The 9,676-nt window shown below is 26.4% G+C and overlaps 1 protein-coding gene across 1 annotated transcript in view; it reads left to right on the forward strand.

The window, feature by feature from the left end:
• Positions 1–6,323, forward strand: part of LOC108579085 (regulator of G-protein signaling 7) — a 7,314-nt gene extending 991 nt beyond the window's left edge. The window contains exons 2-12 of the mRNA XM_017942528.1: positions 499–724; positions 843–939; positions 1,028–1,078; positions 1,165–1,320; positions 1,387–1,610; positions 1,686–1,912; positions 2,074–2,187; positions 2,262–2,387; positions 2,468–2,654; positions 2,829–2,921; positions 6,247–6,323. Coding sequence (XP_017798017.1) covers positions 506–724; positions 843–939; positions 1,028–1,078; positions 1,165–1,320; positions 1,387–1,610; positions 1,686–1,912; positions 2,074–2,187; positions 2,262–2,387; positions 2,468–2,654; positions 2,829–2,921; positions 6,247–6,312 — 1,560 coding nt within the window. The 5' untranslated portion in view covers positions 499–505 and the 3' untranslated portion in view covers positions 6,313–6,323. The remainder of the gene's footprint in view (positions 1–498; positions 725–842; positions 940–1,027; positions 1,079–1,164; positions 1,321–1,386; positions 1,611–1,685; positions 1,913–2,073; positions 2,188–2,261; positions 2,388–2,467; positions 2,655–2,828; positions 2,922–6,246) is intronic.
• Positions 6,324–9,676: the final 3,353 nt, after the last annotated feature.

The following is a 9,676-nucleotide window of genomic DNA, read 5'->3' on the forward strand; positions in this document are numbered from 1 at the left end:
CATTATTATGGACAAATATCAATTACAAATTGCAGTTTAATTCTGGTTAATTTAGCCTTTAAATTTGATACTTTTATTTCTCTTGAAATATTATATATTATTTTCTGCTATTCATATTTATGATGTTGAAGAATGTTTGCAATAGAGAATATAAAGTATTAAATATAAAGTACATATAAAAGCCATCAAAATCATTTGCTGAAAGTATTTCTTATAACACTAAAAATAGAACACATCTAACTTTGTTTGGTAATGAATATTTTTGCCTTAAAATAGTAGTATGTTTATTTAATGCTTCCTACAAATGTTATTTATATTAATATTATAAAATTTTGTTATAAAATTTTATTTATGACAGTTTATTTCATTTTTGTAAGATTTATTATTTAAAATATTGTATTTAAAAGTAATGAATTCAATCAATTGTGTTCAAAGCTATTAAATTTGTAGATATTCAATAACTCACTTAAGATTTTTCTTTATGAAATATTTGTTTAGTGTGGATATGGTAACTATGAATTCTGAACAATCGGCATGCCGCCGAAAACCAGGTGAAAACAGTGATATTGGAGGAACAACAGATCGGTACAGAAATAGAGATAATCAAATAAATCAATGTAACAATCAAAATGGTGAAGGAGTTGACAAGTCTCCAAGTAGCCCTACATATCATATCACTGCCTCATGTGCCGAAGATACACCCAATTATCTTGTCTACCAGAAGGTAATAAATACTGCAATTTTTTTATTTAATTTTATTTATATAACATTTCCTTAAGATATTAAATCAAGTTTACTGTTGTCAATTTTTGTTTTGTAATTTATATATTTGTGCATTTTAGATGGAAGCTATGATAGAAAAAATGTCAGATGAAGTTACAGGTGTTCCAGTAAAAACAGTAAAGAATTTTATGACAAAAACGCCTTCCGTCTTTACTGGTAATATATTGTAAACTTACTTGATATATCTTTTCTTTTACTTATTACTGTAACACTAATTTAATTGATTAATTTTTTATTACTTTAGGTACAGATTTGATATTATGGATGATGAAGACTATGGTTATAGATGATCAAGGTACAATTAAAATATTAAACATAAACAATATTTGTACGAAAAATTATATTTAATTTTAACTAATTAGAGATATATTAATACAATAGAGGCACTTCATGTTGCACATCTTATGGCATCTCATGGATATTTTTTCCCTATCGATGACCACTGCCTTACCGTAAAAAACGATAGTACTTTCTACAGATTTCAATCACCATATTTTTGGCCATCAAATTGTTGGGAACCAGAAAATACTGATTATGGTATGAAAATTGTTTTTTCAGTGGAATTAAAAACCATCACAGTAGATTTGTTAATTTGCATTGCAGCTGTTTATTTATGCAAACGAACAATGCAAAACAAAACTCGTTTAGAATTAGCAGATTATGAGGCTGAGAATTTGGCTAAACTACAGAAAATGTTTTCAAGGAAATGGGAAGTGATCTTTATGCAAGCAGAAGCACAAAGTAAAGTTGATAAAAAAAGAGATAAATTAGAAAGGAAGGTATTGGATAGTCAAGAAAGAGCTTTTTGGGATGTATATAGACCAATGGTAATAATTTGTTTATACAAATAAAACTTTATACAAAATTTGTACAATTCTTGATAATTTTTTAATGTGTTTTAGCCTGGATGTGTTAATACAACAGAATTGGATATCAAGAAAGCATGTCGTACTTATAAACCAATTTCAAAGCCAAGTATGCACATACAACTAGGTATAACCAATACTAACATTTCTTCGCATTTAGAGTCATGTACAGTTTCTTCAATAGAAGCATTAAATAAAGAAATCGAAGTGTTAAAAGCTAGATTAGACAGATCAAACACAAAGGTTTCAAAGGTCTCCGAGGCGTAAGTAAATATTATTTTTGAATATTATTATATGTTATTGTTAAGTCTTTTACTTAAAATGCGTAATGTTATATGTATACATAATTAATTTACTTCGAGTAATATTGACTTTTTAAACTACATATCTTATTTTTATAAATTTTTGCTTGTAATTATTTTAGTCTGATTGCATATTTTGAGCAGTACGTAGAGTATGATCCTTTTTTTATACAACCCGAACTCACGAATCCATGGATATCAGATAATTCTGAAATGTGGGAACAAGAAAAATTAGCGTATGTATATTTTTTAATTTTGTCATATTGTTTTAATCATTACAAAGATAATAAATTTAAGTTCCTTTAAATAGCAAAGAAGTATCGACAAGAAGAGTAAAGAGATGGGCATTTAGCCTCCAAGAATTGTTACAGGATCCCATTGGTAGAGATCAGTTTACACGATTTTTGGATAAAGAGTTCAGTGGTGAAAACCTAAAGTGAGTCAATATAACTTTAGTGCATTAAAATAAAATCTAAATATAAATTGAAAACACAAACTTTTCGTTCATGTACATAGATTTTGGGAAGCTGTACAGGAATTGAAAACATTGCCGCAAAAAGAAGTTCAGAATAAAGTAAACGAAATTTGGAATGAGTATTTGGGTCCTGATGCTAGTTGTCCAATTAACGTCGATTCTCAATCTTATGAGATAACGAAGAAGAATTTACATAAACCAGATCGATGGTGTTTCGACATAGCAGCGGTACAAGTTCCAAACAAAAAATTTTCGTTACAATTAAAAAGATTCAGTACAAAGATATTCAAGTTGAAAAGAAATATTGAAATACTTAGACCAAAAAAATTTAGTGTAATACAGGCTTAGAAATAATGACAATGGAAAAGTAATAAGAAAATGTTCCGTGCTATTAAATTTTAGGCACACGTTTATCATCTGATGAAAAGCGATAGTTACTCCAGATATCTTCGCTCGGAAATGTATAAGGACTTTCTCAGTGGCTCGAAGAAAAAGGTCAATATATCATTTATAAATTATATTTTGATACATTAAAACAATACTACGAACAGTAACATCGTAACACGTAGTATTTAAACAGTTACTATTATGATTACAATTATTATAATTATTATTGTAACTATTACTTCATTACTTTTAATGACAATATTTTGATTTAAGAAAACAAATATCTTATATTATATAGTTCATATATATACACGTTTTACATTTACACTAATATGAATGTATCTTTGCCGTTGCCACCATCATTACACCACTGTCATCATTTACATCATCATAATGTCGTCACCGTCGCCGTGACTGTTATCATCCTTATTGTCGTTATCATCATCATTATAGAATTATTTATAAAACTATTATTGCCATTATTATTGCAGATATTACTTTTTTTTTATTATACTTCATTTTTGTAATTGTGGTAATTTTGAGATTTTAGACTAAAATAGTTTTTCTTTTCTTGTACATTTAATAAATATGAATAATACTTTTACCTTGTTAGTTATAGTACTTCTATGCATTGGTCACTAGAAAAGATACTTTGTGTAATAATTTCATTTTTACATATGAGTTTTATTATTATATTATCTATTAATTTTGCATAGTGTTAGTTATTTTATTATTGTTTCTCTTTTTGAATAATTCCTAAATTTATTTATCTCAATTATTTTGCTGTAAAATATTGTATTTTTGTATTTTTCAATATTTAATCTTCCAACAATTTCAATATTTTAATCTGATTTTTAGTACTATTATTTTATTTAATGTCAATATAGTGTTTGACAAGTTTTTTATCTGTACATATTTTTCTTCTTTCAGACATTCTTCAGCCTTTTATTAATTCGGCTTTTAACTGCAGCTTTACTGTCGACATTGTATGTATCACATAGCTGCTTTTCCTTGAATATAACTTTACTAAATTTACAAAATTTGACATTTTACTGTTGTTTCTTACTAATATCGACATTTCAACAGGTATTACATAAATTTTTATTTATTCCTTGCTACCTATTTGTTTAATATAAAAACTGAATATTTAATACAAAAATGATGTTAATATTTTGTTACATCCAGTACAAATAAGTAAACTTATATTTTTTAATTTCTTAAATAAATTCTATTAACTTTTACATTTTTCAATCTAATCTTAAAATGTGATATCAAATAATTAGTAATATATTTATGAATTATTTTTATGTAACAATGGTTTATTATGTTATAATTTGCTCATAAATTTTTATTGTTTTTTGGTTTTAGTAGTTTTTAATTGCTAAATATTTCAGAAAAATTTTTATGTAGCGTGTTTTAAGGTAAATATATAAAACTGCTTGAAAGTGGAAAACATTAAAAAATTACGTGGAAAACTTGAAACTTTTATTACATTACAGCATTGTAGAGAGTTTTCATTTAAGTAGTAAAATATGAAAATGCATTATCTTTTATTAAAGAGTTAATATTATGTTATAAATTTTACCTTATGAAAAGTATTAAATAAAAATCTTTATATTTCTTTGCATTTTTTACTTTCTAATGGTTATCTTATTTAATACTTACTTTAAAATACTCTGTGTAAAAACTAATTATGTGATAGAATAATAGATTTTTTAATATAAAGATATTAAATTGTGTCTTTTAATTTATTCTTTTTATTTTTCCTTACCCTTTACATTACATTAATGGCTTCTTAATTATATTTCTTTTTAATTTTAAAATTATGTTCGATTTTCTGTATCTTTGTTTACTTTAAAATTTTTTTAACTTTAATTTTTAAATTTGTTTCTTTTTCTCTAACTTATTCCTTGTAATACATTTAATATCATTATCACATTTTTTTCATAAGTAGACTACAAAATTGCTAAAGTAATTTAATTTCATAATTGTTTAAGTGTAACGATACATATGTTTTAAATTGTTGAATGTTTATTATTTTGTATATCATCAGTTTTTTGCATTCTGCAAATATAGTGCTTTGTTAAGTAATGTATATTTGTTAATAATTTTTTCTTTTCATCTGATATAATAGGATCTATAATATTTGTTAATTATTATGTCAATTAATATTGTTCAGTTGATTTAATCTGATAATATTTGTCGGTTAATATATAATAATAATGTTTTCAGGAAACTTGTTTTATCATTTTGCAAAATTGTAATTTTAAATATGAAGTATTTGCAAATTCTTGGTAGAAATTTTGCCTGTTTAAACATACAAGAAAATGTTACATAGTTAATGCAAGTATGGAAAACTGCATTTGTGCATTAGAATGAAATTTCATTATTTTTTTTACATTTGTACCTATGTCACTTAATACTATGTTTTAACATTTAAGGTATTTTTATTATCGAAAAATATAGAAATAATTTAGTATACAACATATAAGAAATAAATTATTGATTCTATAGACTAGTTTTACTATACATATAACGTTTGCTTCATTATATTCTAGTGAGTGCTATATGCATGTAAATTTTGTATCATAAGTGTGTAAAGTCTTTACACATTACATTTAAATCATATATTTTTCTCCAATTTGTCAACATATGTTGCAATATATCTTACAAGTTTTGCTACTTAATGCCTTGCTACTATACACTATTTTTTCTAATTTACTATTATAATAAATGTACTTTAATTACTCTATCTTCTACAATTATTATACAATTTGTTGCTTTATTATAATCAATAAGATTTTTAATTTTTTAAAGTAGTAAGATGTTTGTAACTTTTATCAAAATGCATTTATCATACTATTTTGTTTGTCTTTTAACTAATTTTCCTCTAATGTAAATACAGTATATAGTATAGTATATAATAATAATACAGTACATAGCAAATACAATAGATAGTAAGCATTAAAACTTGATTATATCCAGGCATTTTCAAGTAATTTTGTTTATTAATAATTATAAGCTATTTCAATGTTTCTACAGTTTATATATTGTTCCTAAAAACTTTTAAGAATTTTCACACAAATTACAATCTTTCCTTTCATACATAACAGTGATCAGCTTTTTGTTTAATAATTCCAATGGTTTATCAACTTTACTAATTCAATTCCTTTTTATGTAAATAGAGGATGAATTTCTGTTACCGTCACATTACACGAGCTTGATTACATTCCCGCGCTTCATATCACTACTATCATCATTGTTACCATTATCACTATTATCATCACTGACGTCATTATCGTTTCACTTAGTAATTAAAATTATTTAAATCGTGTTTTGGAAACTTGAAAAATTTGCGAAAATTTTTTATAATTAACTAAGATAAATTACTTTACATTTTAATGAAATTATATTTTCTGTTCAATCATTCCAGACCTCGGTAAAAGGTATTCGTTCAATCGTGTCGTTCAGCGGGCGCAGGGACACAACTACTTCGTAATCGGCAGCGCATAAATTTTTTGATTTTGGGAATCTTTCTGAATTTCGTATTGTGTTTTCGCATTCGAAACGAAAACCTGAAAGAACAAAATTGTTGGCGTTTTATTATCATCACGATTTATCCACTCGTCATAAAAGTAAGTATGCAAATATTTTAAACTTGCATTTAGCGCAATATACTGTTTATTTCCATCTTTTCTTTCGTAACAGTTCGGTACGCTGAATGAATTAAGGTCATTCTAAGCTCTGAAATAAGTTTTGTAAATAATTCGTTCCAGCAGATGTATCATTAGTATGAGAGAAATTGTGTAAAATTAAATATAGAAAAATTATATGAATATTTATTTTTTAGATTATACGTTATTACGGTGACTACATTGTTGCAATATACTTTTTCTAGATGTAGTCTAATTAAAAAAGACAGTATGATCGTAAAGTAATAATTCTGTACGCAATTCTAATAAAATTATCGAAAACTCTTCTTGAAGATGAAGGTTTAATAAGTTGATGTTCATGTTCTTATACAAATTACAAAACTTATTCCACTAAAATGAATTAATCGTCTTCAACGTTATGCATGTATATAATATTTCGTTTAAAAGAAGAAAACATTATTGTTCGTTTATCCTTTGCAACAATCATAAACCGAGATGCATGATTAATATATAATGATTAATGATGTATTAGAGATGTTTAAACTATGAAATTTTCCCGGAACACGTTCTTTTATATTCTTCTATATCTTAAGAAGAATGTTCGTCAATACGATATTAACTGAAATCAAATGTTAAATACAATTCCTACTTTCTGAGACATGTATATATAAGTCTATATGCCTTCAATGATCCTTGTATAATTCTACAGTATTTATTTAAGATTAATAGAGAAAAAAACAGTAGGATACTGCACACCTATTTTCGTATCGATCATATTTTTCATGAATAGACAAAACTCCTGTAGAGAGGAATTATATTATACGAAAGATTACTGAACATTTTCAAACTTGTAATATTTACTAAAATGTAATATTGTAAACTAGATATACATCATAATAATAAAATGTAATGTAAATATAAAATAGTATTAAAAAGGAGACGTACATTTTATCTAGTAGTATTAGAATTTATTAACCCAAAATTTGTAATTATAACGTTATCTTTGATTGGTCCATCGACAAGGAAAATGAATACATGTTGCGAGAGTAAGCGAGACGTGGTACTTGCAGGGGATAATGTGCGTGTTACAATGAATCATTCAATGACGAAAAGTTCCCTTTTTATAATTTTCATGAGATTCTCTCGATGAAAATGAGTCCAAAAACGACATAAATCATAGTAGTATTAACACATCTTAAAAAATAATACTTTTTGTATTAAAAAATAGTTATTTACGAAGTTAAATCTCTCCTCGAGTACAAGGATAAGAGAATTATTAATAGTTTCGGAGATGATAATTTTTTTATGCGGTTAGGACATGTCAAAATCAGAAAAAATTAACAGCATAATAATTTCTGCTCAAAATTATCGTCCCGATCAACTGTTCACCCATGTGAAAGTAACTTGCAAGAATGAAGAAGTATTAGGTTGATCAAAAAGTTTTGTCATCAGTTTTCTCGTGCACATTTGTAATTTTATTCAAAAATTTCGATAAATGACAAAAAATTAAAATATATACCCATTCTAATTGTCAAAATATGGACTATAAAAGCACGGTACAATGAACTTGCGAACATATTGCCATAATATTTTAATTGCAAGAATGAGAAACTTTACATAAATATAAATATAATATAATAAAACGATAGAATTTTCCGATCAACCTAATGTATTTATGTAATATTACACATTAGAAGTATAGAATTCTACACTTCGTGTACGATTATAAGATATTTTGTCCTATACTTTATTTATAATTTCATATTTAGATTTAGTTCTAATTCCAACCACTAGTAATGTTGTAATCTTATTCTATGCTGAGTCGGTAACATTGGGAGTAACACGAAAATGGTAAGGGCTCTATCGGCCCTCCTGACGTGGACAAATAAATGCTTTAGGTGTTAGGTCTATCCTGTAACTCGTCTGTGTCTGTATCTTGCTGTGCACTACGTCCATCTCGCTTACTCTCGTTTTGTTGACGGCGGTTGCAGTCCTCGATTGTTTTTAATTGTCGAGTTTCTCACGTTCTGTGAATGCCACGCAACACTTTTCAAACAGTAATCGATGTAATCTTTAAAGTTTCCTGTTCTTTTATTATCGACAGTTGATTGAAAACCGTTTGTTTAAACTATTTATTTACACCGCACTGTCTCACAAGCAGCGGCAATGTAGAACCAAAAAATAGTGGGGTATGTGTGTCCGCCTATTTTCCACTCATTTTGTGAGGCGAGACGTCAGAAGCTTCATCTTTACTTTGCCGATTTATATACATAAGTATATATATGTACGTTTAAGTGACACGCATCACTAATAACAGATAGGAGTCAGGGTTCGCGAATTGTTCGTTGAATAGAACTCGTGTAAGGTTAGCCCTTTACAAAAAGTACAATTTATTGTGCAAAAATGGTGAATTTGTGATATAAGTTCCTTTCAAACTTCTCCCATCATCAAATATAATACTATAGTAACTACATTATAGTAACCATAAAAACAAAATTAATATTAATTTTGCTGCAATGTCATAAATAGTTTTGTGACACGAATTTTTAACAAATTTCCACCATCTCAATGCTGTAAATTCACCCATGAAAGCTGTGTGTAACTTTGATCATCATGTTTCATCATCTGCTATTGGAACAGCATACGCTGAAATTTCAATACTAAAACTAGCTATTTCTATATCGAGGATAGGCAGTCATTGTCAAATTTGCGAAATGATAAAGAACTTTTGTTTTTTTTTTTCGTCGGTAATTTCTGTGTTTTAGTTTATTCAGCGGTATACGAATATTTTATCGGATCCTTGATTTTGCTTTTACTTTATTCTATTACTAGCATTAAAAGTATATATATTTCCATTTAAAAAACTATTTATGACTTCATAAAAACTCGATGAGGAAACATACACAAAAATTTTTTCTTTAAATATTTATTCAATGTCCAAGGTTCTTTATCGCAGCATATGTAAATTTCTTATGATAAAAGAAATAAACATATTTCTTTATAACTTTACTATTTGAAGTTTCAGTTTTGAAAGAGAAATAATTAAAATATTGAGATTTTGGTTGTATGATATTTAAATAAAGTAACCGAATGCATGACGTTCTATGTACTTATACATGTACTTAACATGAAAAGTGTGTAAGGTGCACATTTATCTCCATTGAACTATTAGCAGTAAGTATATATTAATAATGAAATTCATATATGATT

The sequence above is a fragment of the Habropoda laboriosa genome, unplaced genomic scaffold (genome assembly GCF_001263275.1).
Source record: "Habropoda laboriosa isolate 0110345459 unplaced genomic scaffold, ASM126327v1 scaffold42, whole genome shotgun sequence".
Lineage (NCBI taxonomy): Eukaryota > Metazoa > Arthropoda > Insecta > Hymenoptera > Apidae > Habropoda > Habropoda laboriosa.